The sequence below is a fragment of the Pleurodeles waltl genome, chromosome 9 (genome assembly GCF_031143425.1).
Source record: "Pleurodeles waltl isolate 20211129_DDA chromosome 9, aPleWal1.hap1.20221129, whole genome shotgun sequence".
Classification (NCBI taxonomy): Eukaryota; Metazoa; Chordata; class Amphibia; order Caudata; family Salamandridae; genus Pleurodeles; species Pleurodeles waltl.
Window position 1 is genome coordinate 161,653,606 of NC_090448.1, and position 19,474 is coordinate 161,673,079.

Here is a 19,474-nt window from a genome sequence, read left to right on the forward strand (position 1 = left end):
GTCTGTCTACACCATCTAGTGTTTCTCGGTTTTCTCCAGTTTTTCAAATAATGAAAATTCCTCCTTATTTTCTCTTTAATTTCTTCCCTCCTCTGTTTATTTTTCATCTTTTTGTAATTTAATCAGTGTGTACAGTTTGTAAAATCCAGTCATACAGATGACACAATTAATACTGGTTTCAATATTTTTCCCACAATACTTACCGAGATTACCCAGCCAATTTTTTATTTTTGTAACATCTTTGTCAACATGTTGCCATACCCCTCATTCTTTCAGCTGTTTTAAGTCTTAATTTGAATGTCAGGTTCTTAATAAAATGTCTAATTCCTTTACTTTTGTCTCTAATATAAGTGCAACAATGTTTCAATTTCAGCATCCAGTAGACTCCGCCCTCCTTTGCTAAAAAGGTGTCTAGCGCAAATCTATTCTGGAGAACCAGTGAATGGACCTCAGTCATTTCAGTATGCATTAGAATTACAGCTCCAGAAAAATCAGATAACATGTTATCCACAATAGTAGACAACTTTCTAATTTTCAAAGCATTCAGAGCAACTCCTACAGAAGGAATAATTGCTCCAAATATATTTCCAATTATTTCAGAATAAGTTTCTCTTTTTGCTCTTGGTCTCTGCAATTCATTTGAGTTGTGTCATCCATATCATCAAAATGATAAATCTTTGGGAATACAACTCCCAAATAGGAAGTCCTATACCATCCCTTCGGGAGACCATAATAATCACAGGATCCTGACTATTTAACATAAAGCCTAATGTATTCCTAAAAATAAATACATGTCTGCGCTCACTCGTTCCCACAAAATTAGTATCCGTTCCGGATTGAGGTCTATGCATGCAAAGTTTTCCTACACCCTGGTAATCTATGGCTAATGTCCCCCGAGTTTTAGTTTAATTAAATGCATAATCATTTTTAAATGTCTTCTTTACTAACCCTTTCTCTATTTTCTCCTTCAATGCTTTTCCCTTATCAGTTTGATCTAGAAATATTTTTCTAGCAGTGAAAGCAAGCATGTGAGATTACGGTAAGCGCAAGCAGTTCCAAATGTTAGTGTAGGCTCATAGAAACTCCCTACAATATCTATACTCTTTTCTGAAGCTATGTTACTTTAATGTTGGTTTATCGGAACAAAAGAAAACCTGAAATCTAGATTAGAAATATTGTATATACTCTTGGTTATAGAGCCTTGTTAGTAAAAGACAACTACTAATTCCAAATGTTAATGGCAGGCAATGGTAAGTAACTCCTTGTACTGATGGAGTATGCGTTCAAACATAACACTCTCTCACATTCGTCTCGACATATTCATACAGCAAGCAATAGAAAACATTAGAAGAAAGATCTCCCTGTGAGTTGTCTAATGTAAGTATCTCATCCCTGTTAGACCTTTTCTAACTTCGAAAGTGTCATAGTCTCTAAAGAACTAACATAACTATTTTCAGGTGTATGATGAATACTCATCCTCACTATCAACAATAAACATACGAGCACACACAATTCCCAAACCAGTACACATGCACTTGCCGCACCTATTATTTTTAACACAATTGTAATATTATCCATGACCTATAAAGACTCAAAGTGGATGAAAAAGGAAATCAAATTAACTATGCAGCTAAAAAATCAAAAATTATCTTCAGTCTTATTTTGCAGTTATTTACAGCTTTTAGACTTTTTTCAAGAACTTTGTCAAAATCGGTTTAGCAGTTTGTCAAAAAAATCTGTTTTCTAAGTCTTCTCAGTAGATTATAGTCTATTAGACAATGCATATCACTTGTAGCATGTAATGTCTCTCTTGTTCAAATGGCAATGTAGTTTCAAATTTCAGTTCAAAAACAATTTCAAGTTCCAAAATATTGATCTGGAATTTCAAGATCAAAATAAAGACAAACATTCATGTTGCTAAACGTCTGTTGAAAAATACACCCATTCAAGACCTGCGTATCTTTGACTTGCAACTCTTTCTCTTTGATCTCAGATTTACTTATTTCTCCTCCACTCCACTCTTAATCTGTATCTGCTCTTGTTGTTTTGTCTGGCTCTTCATTTATGGTTGACAGTAGATCTGGAACCTCACCTGTCTGCAGTTTAGGTCACTTGTCTTCTTCCTTTGACAGTGTCGTTTGCAAAACTGGACTTAAAACTCTACTTGAATCGACAGGATTTTGACCTTGACTTGATGTACCTGCACCACTAGCTAATTCAGGAGGAGTCAAATCTGCGTGACTTTGATTCAAGTCATCACCCTCCACAGCTGCTTCAGGAAAAGTAATTTGTTTAAACTGATCTTCCCAATCTACTTCTGGGGGAGTCCTCCTCTGACTTGCCTCTCCTGAGGCATTTGCTGATGCTTGCGCGTCTTCAGGTACCTCTGTTTCATCTCTGAGGTGTATTTGCCTCCTCTCTGAGGAGTACCTAGATCTTCACTAGTTTGCTCTGTCTGTTTCCACAGTCTCTCTTCTTTCTCCTTGAGACTGTACAATAGTTGTTGGTACTCTCAACAACTCTTCTTCATCCTCCAAAGGATGGGCCCTTTTTGAGTGTGGCTTGTGTGAATCTAGTTCAGAATCCCAGCACACTTAACAGCAGTTGTTGTTACTAGTTCAACCTGGAACGGACCCTTCCACCTGGGTTCCTGACAAGTTTTCCTCACATGCTTTTTGACAACCACCCAGTCATCAGCTCGCAGACTGTCACTTGTCTTGAGATGACTGCAAGCTTGTAGCTTCCACCTGTTGAGAGAGAGCGAACCGCATCAGCCAGACTCTTGCAGTAACCCAGCACCATATCATGTGTTATAGTCAGAAGAGGATTTGCAGGAACAGCTGGCTACCTCCTTGCTCTACCCATGATGATCTCATGAGGAGATGGTCAAAGTCTATCAGGTGTGTTTCTCATGCTCATCAAAACCAAAGGCAATGCATCAGGCCATTTCAGATTTGTAGATACACACATTTGCAAGTCGTGCCTTCAGAGTACCATTAATTTGCTCTGCTAATCCAGATGCTACAGTGCAACGTCTGCTCAATGTTGAAGGCTGAACATAATAATTGTATCACTTCGTTATTGTAGTAACTTCCTCTATATGATTCAAAAGCGGCCAGGAATCCAAATCCGGGGTATTAACTCACTAAGTAAAAGCTTTGCTGCTGTGAGGCTATCATTTCTACATGTAGGGTAAGCTTCAATCCAGTGACTAAAAATATAACCACCAACACATCTTAGACCACCACACACAGGCATCTCAATGAAATCCATTTGCATTCTGTTAAATGGACCTCCTGCTCATCCAATGACTTGAATTGCCAACTGTTATTTTTCCCCACATTCATTTGTTGGCATGTAACACATATGTGACAAATTGCTTGAGCAACCTGTCTAAACTTCGGATTGAACCAGAATTGCTTAAATGCTCGAATCATTGCATCTCTGCCAATGTGTGTTTGACCATGATATAATCTTGCCAATTGCATCGGTAGACAAATTGGCAATACCACCTGCCCTTCACTAGTTACCCGATTTCATCAACATCCCTTTGAAAACATTTCAGTTTTATCCAACCTTCCTTTTAATCTTCAGAAACATTTTCTTGCAAACCTTTGTTTTCCTCCCATGTATCAATCACTGTTAATATGTCATTTGCATTTATTTCATCATCTTTTAGTTCTTTCCCTTCATTATTAAAATGAATGCAGTTCAATGTGCAAAACTTGCGACTTGGTCCACATAAGCATTTCCCATTAAAACAAAATAATTTTTATTTCTGGTGTGCACTGCATTTAACCACAGCAATCTTTTCAGGTAATTGTAGGCTTGTAACAGATCATGAATTATCTCACCATTTCCAATTTGTGAACCAGAAGAGGTCATGAAACCCCTCTGTGACCCCAACTGGTCAAAACTGTGGACAAATCCATACTGACTGTCCGTAAAAATTGTAACTTTAAACATGCTCTAGTAAGAGCCACCAATTCTGCCACTTGTGCAGAAAACGCTCTGAAGCCACGAAGCTTCTAGTATACCAGAAATTGTGAACACAGCACATCCCGATTTCAATGTTCCCACATGATCTCTTAGACCGGAACATCAATGAAAACAATTTGATCATTTTCCTCTAACGGAGTAGCCTGAATATAAGGCCTGGGTTTTGTGCATTATTCAGTAACCTCCAAACAATCACGTTCTACTTCTTTGTTTCTCAATTTCAACATTCTTTTACTGGAAGAAAGGTTTCTGGGTTAGGCACTATACACCTTTTCAAGGCAAGATTTGAAGAGCCCAAAATTATCAATTCATATTTTGTTAACCTGGAATTTGTCAGGCATTGAGTTTTTGTTCTGGTGAGCAAAACTTCAACCGAGTGAGGTACCAAAACATTTAAAGAATGTCCCATCACAATACTCACATTGAGCTAGTGAAAAACCTACCACTGCTACAGCTCACAAACAGCCAGGCAAAGCTGCTGCAAATGGATCCACAGTAGCAGAAAAATATGCTACAGGGCGATTTACACCACCATGTACCTGTGTAAGGACACAAAAAGCACAAAAATTACCTTTGACAAAACAACATAAAAGGTTTTGTGTAGTGAGGGATTCCCAAAGCTGGTGCTCTGCACAAACTCTCTCAGCTCAGTAAAAGCTTTCATGCAAGTTTCATCAAAAGGTACATGGTCAAAAATCTTTCTGTGTCAGTCTCTGCAATGGCTATGAAACAACAGAAAAATTGGGAATCCATTGGTGACAGGAGCTTACCATTCCCCAAAACATCCTGACATCTTTGTGTAACTGGAGGATTAATTTGGAAAACAGCTGTGACTCTGTCTGGAAACTTTCCTTGCTCCTTTTTCGGTGTGGTGTCCCAAATATTTCACTGCTTCTGACAGTACTGTAATTTCGCTGGGGACACTTTTTCCATTCTCTCCCAAATGATTCAATAAGGCAATAGTATCTTGCCTGCATGCTTCCTTCGTCTTTGGAGCAACCAAAAGTTAATCGATGTACTGAACTAATGCTGATTGGAAAGGCATTTTCAGTGATTCCAGATTCTTTTTCAACACCTGATTAAATGTTGATGGTGACTCTGAAAAACCTTGTGGAATTCTGCACCAACAATATACACAATTGCAAAATTTAAAACAAAAAATAAATTAGCTATCCTCATGAAGAGGCACAGAGAAAGTCTTGTGATAGATCCACCACTGTGAACCATTCTGCGTCACATGGGATCTGAAACAAAATCACTGCTGTATTTGGTACCGCTGGATTTGGTACCACTGGACAACATTTGACCACTATTTCATTAATTTTCCTCAAATCATGAACAGTTCTAAATTTCTCACTTGGTTTTTACAAACCCATAATAGGAGAATTACATGGGCTGCTCAGCACTTTTACAACTTCCTGTTTCATAAAATCTGCAATTACAAGAGCAACTCCTTCAATTACATCTGGTGCCATATGATACAGCGGAATTTGCAGAAAACCTACATAAAGTTTAACTGTGTCTCTTACTGGTTCAACTCCTTTGATCACTCCAATAGCTTTCATAGAAAGATCCCAAACTTTTAAATTAACTGTACCCTGTAAGTCAATTGGCAGATCTTGTACTGGCAGGATAGAAACTATTCACTGCGGGATAGAAACTAATCAGTGGAAATTCTTCATTTACTGAATCACATTCAATTTGCATAGATAAATCATCACTATTCATCTGAATAGCAATTCCATCATTTGTACATGTAATCAAACATTTTGTTTTGCACAATAGATCTCTTCCAAATAAGGAAACTGGACTTCTCACAGACTACAAATTTGTGCAAACCATCAACATTTCCAATTTAACAGCAACTGGTTCAGTAATCGGGATTGTCAGGAATTGCAACTCGTACAATCTGCACTGTTTTCTCAGAAGGTGATACATTGAGAACTTCTGCAGTTCTCACTGCAGAGCGTGTGGCTTCTGTATCAAATAGGAATGAGGCAACATGACCCATTACTTTTCCATTTACGTAAGGACCCTTTTGATCCACTTATAATGAAGCTGCTAACACACATTCTGCTTCATCCAAACTCACCCATTACTTCATCCATCACTTAATCATTCAATTCATTCTTCGATTCATCCTCACTATGGAGTGTGAACTGGTGAACCATGTTATTACTTTACTGTAACTTTTGACCTGTTTTCTTCTGAGGAACCATCATCTGCTGCTGCGGCACCATTGGAGCTTGAGGTATCTGCATTTGTTGCTTTGTATCACTTGCACTTGGAGCTGTAATTGCTGTGATTTTGGCACCTGAACATGTGGAACTATCTTTTGCATTTGTTGAACTCTTTGCATTTACTGATCAATCTGCATCTGATTATTATTATTCTGGGCGTTTAAATTAGGACCTCTCATTCTCGGTCCTCTCAAATTTGGAAAAAGTTTGTTTTCATTCATCTGCATAAAAACACCTTCCTGTACCATCATTGGACACTCCAGTTTTTAACGCCGTAAGCCTCCACAAGCATGACAGGGTAACATCCTCTTCATTGTCTGTATATCATTTGCATTAACAACAGTATTCAAATCGACACCATGATTTCCATTAGCGACACAACCTCTACCCCGTCCCTGATTTTGAAATACCTGCATATTTCTCTGCTTCTGTGGAAAAATTCCCTACAATCCTGATTGTGCTGCTTTAATCTGCATCACCATTGCTCTGTCCTTCAATTTCCTCTGCTTCATTTCAATCTCATCACTACGATACTTAACAAACTTTAATACTTCATCAACTGGTTTTGCTTGCCAGCAAATCAGATGACTCTTAAGCATCTGGCTAATTTCAGCTCTCAACCCTTCAACAAATCTGAACACAAAATGATTAATGTCTTTGGGCTCAATTGTTTCTATACCACTGTAATGTTTAAATGCTTGCAACAATCTCTTATAGTATACATGCATTGACTCTTTCGCTTCCTGTGCTGTCCTATTGATTCCCTGCCAATCAATACTTTTAGCTGAAATTCTCATTTTTCAAAAATTAATTCCCTTTGTAATAGTACTTCATTACATCACAAGATGGTACACTTGTAACTGGATCCTGTGGAGGTCCTCTTGTTGGCCAGTCAACATTCCTTTTACATTCAACCCACAAATCAGCTGGAACCACTATTTCTAACAGGGTATTCAGATCTTCCCAAAGGCATTTTGCAAGCTTCACAAACCACTCTGTCTGCTGGTAGCATTCCACTGTTTTCTCTCTCAATCTTGGGTAGTCATTTGTAAGTGACAAAATATCACTTCTGCTCCAAAGGACATGTACACAATTCCCTCCAGGAATTTCTCTCATTGGTAATATCTTTACTGGATTATCAGTCTGCTGCACATTAGCATTTGAATTCGCATTTCGCCCGCAAGGACGTCTTCAGGGCTACAATCGTATAAAGAAACAAACCATAAATAAATACATACTCTTGGAAAAAACATAAATTAGAGAATTTTTAACTATACCTCTAAAACATTCATTCAAATTAGTCATAAACAGTGCTAACGTGATGCATTTTAGTGAATAATTGGAGTCACAGATAAGGGGGCAGATCCAATATTGTATTATATGGTTCTGTTTTACATTTTCCTAATTATAATTTCATACATTAAGACAGACCGAGATGGTTATACTTTCCATATAACAGCTTTTCAAATCTCTTTTAGATGTCTTTGAGAGTAAGTTACTTAACACCAAAAGAGGACAAGAATGTGTAGTCCAAAGTCATTTAGATTACATCCTAGCTCACCTATTTATTCTCAAACATTTATATTGAGATTCTGTCTAGTGACAATTAATTAATGCGATCAATTTACAAAGCATACATCTAATTGTAATTTTTCTACGAGGATATTTATTGTATTGCTGTATTTTAGAAGAAAAATATAATTTTGATTCTTACTCTTGCTTCCATGAAACTGGGGGAATTATGGTGGCCATATTGCAACGCGCGTATCTAATTTCAGTTGTAATGATTCGTATTTTCATAGACTTATGTAATTTGTGGTGACGTTTCTTATTGATATATAATGCAAGATGGCACTATGCGTTCCTTCAGTATTAAAGCAGCCACACATGCATATCCTAATGCATTCCTAACTGATAGAAATAGCAATACTTCAGCACTAGGTAATATAATGAAAAAGTTCTCCCAACAAAACTCAATGACAAACGGTGACATCGACCTACACTGACTCTTACCTCAGGTGTCCATTACTTGATGTTCTTACGGCATTGTCCCATCTAATGGCAATTGTTGAAAATATTCCCACCTTTTTCCATGTTTTATACTCTGAGGTGATCAGTATCACCTGGGATCTTTGTGTATATTTTGGCGGCCATATAGTCATGTGTATATCGAATTCTGATTGCTATACTTTGTATTTCCATCGACCAGCATATCGCTATTACAAAAGTTCTTTATGAATGTATCATGTAAGTATTTTGTTATCCATTGTTATGAGACACTATACCGGTGACATTAAACATTAAATTGCATTAAAACAAGCAAATATGCGTAAACCAAATGCCTGCAGTCTTCTATTGCTGACAATTACCATTGGCAATTGTGGCGGCCATATTTAAGTGCATATGTATTCGACCCAATATCATGTTTTCATATCTCGATTTATTCTTTATATTGATGTAGTGATGCTATGTAAACATATTTGATTACTGAAAACAATTACCCTAATATACTATGTATATTAACAATGTATAAAACATTTCAGGTCATCGTCTATACAATCAGCTATAAATTCCAAAAAACAGCAGCCATCTTTAACGGTGCGGTGTGTGTGTGTATGTATGTGTGTGTGTGTGTGTGTATATATATATATATATATATATATATATATATATATATATATATAATCTCCCATTCCAAGTACTTAAATCATATACGCATATCGTCCTATATTTAAAATACTCATTTTAAAACCCAGTGTACATTCAAATGGGGAAAATGGGATTCCACAGAAAACAGTAGCTTAAACTAAATATTTAAATTATTTATGCATAACCCCTATGCATGCTGCAATAATGTCTTTATAGAATCTCTTTATGATATTTAAGTCTAAATACTGGAGATACATGCGGTACTCCCTGCGATTATAATATTCTCTCCTCCCCCCCCCCCCCCCAAAGTCCACAAAAATCATACTCCTCCCAAATACCTTCCAACCCGGGTTAAAAGAAAAAAAAAAAAAAAAACAATGGATATACTTACCATGCTGCTTTACAAAGGAGCCATAATACCAGTGAGACCAGTTATTGTCACTTCTGCTCTGATTAGTTTCTGCCTTTTACCTCCAGGGCAAGTGCTAGGAAGGGTCACACCTTCTCTTGGCAATGGGACCATGTTTGGAGCTTTTAGTGGCAGGGTTCAACCCCTATCTGGTGGGACTGTCAACTGCTGTTTACAAATAATTAATTATTGTAGCACTGACCTTGATTTTGTTCAGGTATTTACAGAAACACTGCAAGATAGCCTTTCTGAATTCAAGAGCAGTCAGCAGGTAAAAATGATGTATGGAATAGTGCTTGATACTTGGAATATTCTGATTTGTCAGATCACAATGGCTAACTCTTTTTAATGAGAAGACCCAAGTAGGTCAAAAGGGCCTGATTGTAAGCATTGAGTAATTGGCACATTGCTTGATGTTTCCTTTGGTGTGCAAAAACATTATCTTACTAAAAAAACAAAAAGGGATATAACTATTGTGTCAAAGATGGCGTCCAAAGCATGAAAACCATTGTATTATTATTTGAAGTAACTGCAATGGGTTACAAAATAAGTACACCCTAAACCATATTTTCTTAGTCTGTTAATTTACAATTAATATATGCTCAATTTATTGTTATGTAGCTTTTAGATAGAGCAATGGATGCATTTCATAGGAAACATATTGGGGAGATACATCAGATGTCTGTTCTTGACTTAAGATACACAGTGCTAGCATTACTGCCATGGATATAAACTACTGGTGGGAAGTGTTTACTACCTGTTGGTGCTCTGGCTTTATTTAATGCACATTGCAAGGATGGTTCACCATAGTTGATTGACTAAAATGTGAACTCTAGAATTTTTTTTTTTTTTTTTTTATGGATTCTGGTGAGAATCCTGTATCAGATTTGCCCAGTGGGTCAATGTAAAGATATCAGTGGAAGTTGGCCTTTCAGTTAATCCCATTTATTGAAGTTATAGCATTTGTTTATCACAGTTTTGTGTGACCCTCCTGGCAGATTGCAGTTAATCTCTTAGAATTACTCTGAGCAAAATATTCACCTGAAAGGTTCACCACTCTAGTAGGCATTCATTTGTGCTAATTTACTTTAAATAATTCCTTTGATATCCTGAGACGTGACCTTTAGTTTGGACGCAGAAGAATGTTCAGTTATAGACTTGTTTCTTCAGTTAAAATACTTTTGAACTTGCAATATTTTCAAAATATTTATACACCATATAGCATTTAGTTCTAGTGAGGGCTGATCACTGACATGAGCAACCTTTGGGGGAAAGGAAGCGAACAAGAGCGTCGTCAGTGGAAACAGAGCCAGAGCAGATAATGTGCATACTCTCAATCCTTTGTACGCAAATGGAAATCCATTGTTCGTAGACTCAGTAGTGTTGATGCATCTGTACCGGGACCAGAGCAGCAGCTCTACCTACATAAAAACACATTCTCTCATCATAGTGTTGGAGAATTGCACATGCAGATGCACAGTTAAGAGACAAAGTTTATTTTCTTGATAACCTTTGCGATGCCTCTTTTGCTCTCATAATAACGCCTAGGTGAGATGTTTACAAGTTATTGCCGCCCTGTGTTTAGAGTGAAATATTGGGATCCTTTTGTTAAGACAATTTATGTTCATCTCTTTAATTTCATAACCTGGCAAAGAAATTGTGTTCAATTTAGTCTTGTGATTGGATCAGGTGAATAATTCTTAGTAAATTTCTGAAGTACTTCGGTTTTACAGCTATTTTGTTCCTTATTACTTGGTATATTAATGCCGTGGCAATAATTAATGGCCTGAGTTTGGCTTGATTTGCCATGAAGAGAGGAACACATCAAGGATTTTTTTGGTCCCCTCTTCTCTGTGACCTAGTTCTCTAACCAATATTTAAGAATTTAGGGTGAGATGCAAAATTTGACGGTAGCCTGGGAAGGGATTTTGTCTAAGTATTTGCACATGCTTATTGATACTCTTGAACCCAGATTATGTATCACTTATCCTGTAATGATTGATCTCTACAGTATGTTTTTAGATTATAAACTGTTTTAATTTAGGATTGGGGGGCTGTGTCTTTGTTCTGAACATAGAAAGCATTAAGTACTTGAAAATAACTAGAATCTAGTTGGGTGCTTTGGTTTTCGGTAGTAATGATTCGAAGTCTCGTTTTTAACTTTTCATAGCTGGATACATGTAATTTTATAAAAGTTATGTATTGCTGAATTATCATTTTAACCCTAAATTACATATTTCCTCATTTAAAGTTTAGTGTGGTTTGAGGAAGGGGAGAGTTTTCCCAGATTGTGGTATTTGAACACGATTTTGCATTCCAATAATTACATGGCTCTTGCATGGTGTTTGGAGCCTGGTGTTGGTTGAGCAAGACTAGTTGTAAATTTGTTATCCACACTTTTAAAACAATTCTATTTTTCACCATGGTCAAGCCAAATTTTGGATTGCTGGTGTTAAATTAGAAGATGGAACTCCTAATGACCCATTTTTATCAAGTTTTGCAAAAGAAATGGATGACTCAGTGATTTTTCTGGAAACAAGCATGCAGTGTAATATCTTCAAGTTGTCTTTTGGAAATGGAAAAATCCTTAACTGCAGCATTTTGGGAGGTGGTTTTATCAATGAATTTCACATATACAGTGAGTATATTTGAGTGAACCTTGCCTTGAAGAAGTTCTGCTTTTGATTCAGCTGAGGCTACTTCGATTCCTATAATGTGTTCTTATTCAAGGTGGGAATGTTTATGGAGGGAAATCCCGTTTGCGCTGTTTTTTTATTTTTTGTTTTTTTAGTCTGGTCAGTGGTTTCCAAAATAATTATGCTGGGTTTTGATGAACAAAGCTTTTTTTTTTAAAGTTTGAAGACTTCATGAAAATGATACCTCTGATGGCAAAATGAATATTTAGAGGCTTTGGAAGACGACAAGAAGCTTAAATGTGGAGTTCAGAATACTTGATCAGTGCTTTCAACCACCCCTGGAGACTAGTGTGTATAATAAAAAATAATTGTTGAAAAGGGACTGCCATCTTAGCTTCCTAACTTGCCCTATCTGTCTACTTAACTTTTGTAGTATCTGTACTTTTCTTTTTCATGTTTTTTTTTTTTTAACACAGCAGTGGCATCTTTAAAACTGTTTCTGCTTTTACTGCAGTTAACAATTTTATTGCTCTTTTGCAAACTGTTATTTTTTCATACTTCATATTGTATGGTTACAACAGATTTGCATATAGTTAATTTCAATAAATAGGTTGATACCAATATCACAAAAGCAAAGAGTTATAATTAAGTGAGAGTAGGACCAGTCTGAAAGTGAAGTGAGATAAGGTTGTCCACTTGGGCACTAAGAAATGGGTATTGTGCAAGGAGATGCAGAAGCAAGATCTGCATCACAGTGGCTTGTATTTTTGCATCTTGGTAAATGAAGTGACCTGACATGGATATTGGTAAAAACATAAAGGCTGCAAATCCTTTTCCACATCTTAGCACAAGTCCTTGTTTCTAATACTTCTGAGATCTTCTTATTGTTACAGCCTTGAATTCAGTGGTTTGTAGTATACATTTAAAGGAATGAGTAAGTTCTTTATATGCCCCTAATCTATATTATGTGTTAGAATTAAGCTGACTTAGCACTTTTGATTATAAGATAGTACGTTCATATTTTACTTCATATGTTTTTCATCATAATTAAATAACACTACCTTGGGCATTCTTCATGGCATCTCTATCAGTGAACCCATTCCAGGTCTAAATCTGTGTACTTTGGTCTGGTGAAGTGTTTCCTCTGATTTAATAAGCGACTGCATCCATTCTAAGGTTTACATGTGCCATGCTAGCAACATCTAGGGAGAAATGTGGTACACCCTATAACTAGTTAACATTCAAATGTACACATTGTGCCTAAAAGGAACTCCCTGACTGAATCTTCGAAAACATGTTCTCGATGAGTATATCTGAGTGACTAATGAACTGCCTGCACTGCTGTCTTTATTTCAACCATTGCTTCCCATTTCATTTCTGTCCAACCCGCATCTTATCAATCACTTCTAGCACGATTCTCTTTGAATAAGTTTTATTTCATAATTGTGTTTAGAATAATGCCTTGACAATCATTGTTAACCTATACAATTTACATTTACAGAATCTTCCAATGCTTCTTTACTGACAAATGCAGAAAAAATTGCTACTATAACAACCACGCATACCCCTCAACAGACCCCACAGGAGACAAGGTAGGTTAATGTACCTTGTAATCAGCCAGTTAGTTGTAAAGTATTTTGAAATTGCCTACTTAATGCTAACATAATTCGAAAGCCTAGAAAAGTTGATAGTATAATCATAATTTAATATTTAATTTGGTTTCTACACTGAACCAAATTATTCATGCCTAAAATTATTTAAAGAACCAAGCAAGTGTTCTGCTACACACACCATACTAATTAAGTTACCTTAATAGTAATCTCCCAATTATAAATGTCTCACATGTGCATTATGCAGCTACTGTTTGGTTGTGAAGTAGATTGTGTGCCGGGAATAAGTCCCTAACTAGGTGTCCCCACTTCACTGCTTAAATAACCATACTATGCATGCATCTCTGTAACTTCAGGTCCCGTTGCTCTGACCTCTCTTTAAAACAGAGTTACAGATAGAGATTTGCTATTATTACCTTTTGGCTTCTTGATATCTGGCGAATTTCTGAAAGCTCTCAGTTGGACTCTGTCAGTCCATGTTTGAGCTCTGTCATTTGCTAAGTTGTTGGTATAAAAGAAAACTAAATAGTTGTAATCACAAATGATGAAGCTTTAGTTATATGGTGGCCAAAGATGGGTAGGACCATGACCATTAAAAAGAAGAATGGCTTGCAAGAGCAATAGATAAGGAGTCAGACATGTGGTGCCTTAAAAAATTTGTAAATTAAGAACATGACATCCCAATTTAAGAATAGAATTAAGTCAGACATTAAACATTTGGTATAGTAACTTCAACACAGGGCTACAGGATCCCTAATATTTGTTAATCAGGTTTAGTCATAAGAATGCAGGTACTGTAAAAGATACTCTGGTACAGTCATGATAATGTTGGAATAGGACACCTGCTGGTTTTATATCCTTGGGTAGTATTGAGCAATATTTTTGAGCAGTTTCTGCAGTTATTAAAAGCAGTGGGGTTTTTATGGCTACCTGATGAACAACTTAAGAATCAATTACAGAAGACCAATACATTTATCAGTTGCAAATGGCACAGTTGGATTCATACTTCAATGCAAGTACTGATGGTTCAAGTTGTTATGGTGGAGTATAGACCATTTGTAAAGAAACAATTGTCACTAATATCGTAATCTGAGATGATTTGTGCAACATAAAATTAATAAGTTTCATACATGGAGCAGGGACATTCTTGGATTTCTTTCTGTGATGCCTTAGGGGGACCTTATGCATTTTCAGTGGTGTTTAACTGAAGTGATTGGAGTGTTGAAGCACTCCTCTCCATTCCTAACTATCCCTTATACACCTTCCTTTTCTTACCTCTGTGTTGAATTATTTCTACAAACATTTCTCTAGCTGTTGTGTTGCTTAGGTATGCAGGAATTTACTTAGTCCCTCATTTGAGATGTTTCATTAAAATTGCTTCCATTTGTTAACTTTGGGGCTGACTTACAGTTTGACAAAGAGGGCACTCTAACTCTCTGTCAAAGTGAAGGTCCGCCAGACCGATTTACAGTCTGGTGCCCCTGAAGTATGTCAGCAATGGAGATTTCTCAGTCTCTTGCATACTCCTCTGACGAACCACTGGTAAGTTTCATCTGAGGTTTGGTCATTCAACCACCCACCTGATTTAGTTTGAGCGGTTGAATGGCCAGTTTTTACTCTCCCTTACTGCTGTGAAACAACTAGTGGTAAGGGACAGTAAACATGTTTAAATGATCCACCCCACACCATGGGAGTTAGCTCCCGTGGTGTGGGCATCATTAGTTTTTGTTCATTCCAAAAGAAAATCCCACTTCAGGGTTTGGGTTTTTGAAAAACTAAAAACAAGTTTGTCTGTCAAACTGAATGCATTGACAGGAACTGCAGTGACTTCAATTCCTGTCAGAGTATGGGTACTCTGTCCGGGCACGGATTTTACATGTATACACTTGTTGCATGTCTGTTTCTTCTGCGGCTGTCACAGGCCACCCTCCCTTCAGCCTACTAAACTAGTGTGCACACAAACAATAAGTTGCTTCAGTACCTCTTTCATATTATTTTTTAAAAGGAAACTCTAAACATGCAAGCTGCACAAAACATACCACTTGGCTGCAGTGCTGTACTGCCCTTTCATTTCATCAGGCATTTCCTGGCAAGGGGGTGACGGGGGCTGGAGACATAAGAGGCTTCTTTTTGAAGGTCTAAGGCCACAGCTGGTGTGTCTGCCACTGTCCCTGATGTTAATTGCGGCAGACGAGCAGTATGACAGAAGAGAGTGGAAATGATACATGCAAAGATGGATGGAAATAGATGAAAGGAACAGGGATGTTTTAGTATATTTGCAGGGGCTGCTTTTCGTTCCCATCTGGACCTGTTAATCTACCGTATGACACATAAAAATTGTTACTTCTCCAAACCGTATAGTCTCAGTTGGGCATGCTCCCTAGATTTGATTGGCTGGCTACAAAGCATTGCAAGCAATATCCCAGGCATATGAAAGGGATGCCTACTCAGCTCCACTCCAAACCTCCAATTTGAAGTTGATCTTTTGAATTACATTTTTGTTTGAGATTATTCTTGATCTGTTCCTATTGCTATGTAAAACAAGACACACTACAATGCCTCCTTAACATAGGTATTTTGAAATGACCCATGAAAGGAGTCTGTTTGCTTTTTAGCAGTTTTGACATTGATAGTGTGCACTAGCTCTGTTGTCCAGATCTTTCTTTATCGTGGACATGTGATGTAATGCATAGGTGTTTTGTGGTTGAAAGATCTAAATAGTTAAAGTAATGCATTTACCTTGTTCCTCGCTCTCATATTAAGAAAAACTCACCCTTACCTTGGGGTCATTCTGGGGTTTTATTGGAATTCCCCATTAGGATTCCATCAGTACAGATGCTATGCATTTGGATCCCTTTTCCAACTTGGGAGATTTGCATTTTTTTCTCACTGTATTAATGTTTGAAAGTCCTGAAAACGGTGGATCTGAAATCAAAACTTCCACTGTTGTAATTGTCAATTTCATCACCAGCAGGACTGTAGCCACAAAACAAGGACTTTTGTTAACAGTAGATGGATCTTTTGAATGATTCTTTATTGTTCTTAATTATATGTTTGACATTTTGTATTTTTTGTGCAATTGAATTAAGTAGTATAATTAAATGATTTTTGGGCTGCCACTTGCCTCTAGTTGCCTAAATTGGTCATTTTTTATAACAGAGCAATTTTAACTAGACAATGCACATTAGTCTGTTAAGAATTATTTTGATATCTGTGAAACAAGTGGGTGAAGATGAGTTAATTTTGATACTGCACCATCTAAGGAAACAAAGTACTATACCGCTGGAGTGTTTTGATGTGTAGACCTTTTGAGAATTTTCACTTGAATGTTTACTACACAAAGAAATAATTCTGTAAATGTAAGTTTGAAAATAGTTATTATTAAGAAAATGTCAGTGTGTTCCTTGTTACTTTGTGGTTGAATTAGTACTGTATGATTTATTTGTTTGTTTTACAGGAACAACTCAAAACCAAAGCAAGAGACACAATTTGAGTTTAAACCTGCACCAGTAACACAGGTGACAATTCATCTTTCTTTACACTGTTGTTTTGTTAAAGAAGGCATAAGCTTATTAAACTCCTTAATCTTAATAAAATCATGAAACATCAATTCTTCCTCACCTCTCTGAAAGTGATGTACCTGGGTATTTTCTTTTAGGCTGCTTTCTTTCCTTGCCCAAGTCAAATATTTGTCAAAGGTTGTAAACTAGTTGATATCTCTGCTTCAAAAGCCCCCACTCCTCCACACTGGACGGAATCCGACTGAGTGAGTCCTTATCCTTGAGTGTCAACAGTTCTAAATCATACACCGTGGCCTCACCCCAAAACTCATTGCGGGCTCCAAAGGCAGGAGAACCATGCAGTCAGATTTATCACATCAATCATAAAAAGGACCACATCAAACCCACCAAAACGTATTCCATTCATCCCCAAGCACTTCATTCAATATCCACCTATCAGGTGAATTGTGCAAGTGGATGATACACAGTGGAATTTACTCATAAATCTATATTACCTCTGGAATGCCCCAGTCTGCCCATTAGATCAGACCCGAACACATACGCTGTAGAAATCGTTAAACTAAAACTTCTATTCAGCTGAACGAAACACAGAATAGGGGTGGTGATTGAAGAGCATCTGACTCTTAACTACTTATCCACCTGGACTCTAGACTTCACAGCCTGTCATTCTATGTGGCTGTTCATCCACCTGACAAGTTCTCTGATCAAAGGTGAGAAACATTACTTGATGAAATTTCTTATTAAATACATGATTATTTTCCTAATTCAATAGGCTGATCACACAGCATACTGCCCTATGCCACTTGATTATAGAAGCCACTATATTGTTTCCTTAACTTGAATGCTTATCACTAATATGGTTGCATGGGTGGCGATCTACCACATAATAACTTTACTGCACCTTGCTCTATTTTCATGATGGTACTTCATTTAAGGCCATTACATTAGATAGGTCTTTCTTCTGGCTTGTGTTTGGAGGCGTTTGTTAAAGGAGGCATTGCCAGTGGTCAGTACGTTTATACATCCGTCAGCCTGTATGAGTTTTATTTGCAGTCTTCTTCCACATATGAATCATTCCCTGAGTGTGCCTAAAAAAAATAAAGTTATGTTTTAGTTTTTTCTTGATCTTTATGAAATGTTTCTAAACTACTTCTGAGTATTCTTCTCAGTATGTGTTATAGAGCCCCATGGTGAAATAATAACTTCTTAGCTTGTGCATGCCAAATATTTGAACTCAAACTGTTTTGACATGTCATCTCTTACTACGCATTGAAGACATTTTATATGATAGACACTTCATAACATTTCAGGCTATTGCAGGTGAATACAGTCAGAAGATGCCTTAAGGCAGTCATAATTTATGTATGTTTCTGTAGCACAAATTGAAAGGGAATCAGTTTTACAGTAAGTTGTGTCATATTCTTTAATTTGAAGAGCAAAGAAGACAGTAATCAGTATTTTCCAAAGCAGTTGATGTCTGCTAATATAAATGCCACACCATGGGCTGTCCATCAACTTAGCCTAATAAAATTTGCTGTCTGAGGCGTGGTCCATTTTCACATTTAAATATGCACAGGTATAGTTTGCACACAACTTAACAATTCTAATTTAGGAATAGATGGAATGAGTCCAAAACGATACTGGCTTGCCCTTTATAGGTCTTAGCTAGACAGCACATAGCTGCCTCGAAGAGACTTGTTGTATATACTTTGTGGGCTTCAGCCTGTCCATTATCTTCCTATTTCCTGGCTCCATCGTCACTCTCCTAATCTTTTTCATTTGTCCATGGCTGTGCATTTGTCATGTCCCTTGCTCTGTTTAGCCCTCCCCGAGAGTGGGGACCAAGTATTATATCCTTCCAGTAGTCACCATTTTACTGTTTCACAATCAAGTTTCTTCTTTCTTGGAAAGCAATTGACACCATTGGTTGGGTTTTCTCTTGCTCTGCTCTGTTCTGTTTATAAAACAAAAAAAGAAAGCAAGAAAATCTTCTTCTCTTGTAACATTTGCTCAGCATTCAAACATCAAGATCTAATGTCGGACACGGTTTTTAGAGGGCACCTGTTCCATACTCCCACATCGATGGGGAGCGCTGTATACACCTGAACATATGCATTTTTTTGGCACAAAGAGGGGAGATTAAGTCATTTTCCAGAGCAGAAACATAAGATGGTGAGCCTCCAGCTGGTTTTCCGGTTTCAAAGTCAACCGCTTTACCCATTATGTTGAATCCCCTCTCATCCTCTTCATGGCCCCATTCTGCTCCCTCCCTCCTTCCCCGCACCAATTGGAACAATTTTTAGCTAATTTTTCCCACAGCAACTGCATGCTATTAAAAGTTACTTAATTTAGGAAGTTTAAAAACAAAACTAACATTCATGTAATGCTGTTGCAAAGGAAAGTACTCATC

At 37.2% G+C, this 19,474-nt stretch overlaps 1 protein-coding gene across 22 annotated transcripts in view; it reads left to right on the forward strand.

Moving 5' to 3' along the window:
• Positions 1–19,474, forward strand: part of MAGI1 (membrane associated guanylate kinase, WW and PDZ domain containing 1) — a 1,074,483-nt gene that overhangs the window by 1,033,335 nt on the left and 21,674 nt on the right. For all 22 annotated transcript variants that reach the window (XM_069206485.1, XM_069206495.1, XM_069206490.1 and 19 more), the window contains 2 exons: positions 13,435–13,525; positions 17,001–17,061. In XM_069206485.1, the coding sequence (XP_069062586.1) occupies positions 13,435–13,525; positions 17,001–17,061 (152 nt within the window). The remainder of the gene's footprint in view (positions 1–13,434; positions 13,526–17,000; positions 17,062–19,474) is intronic.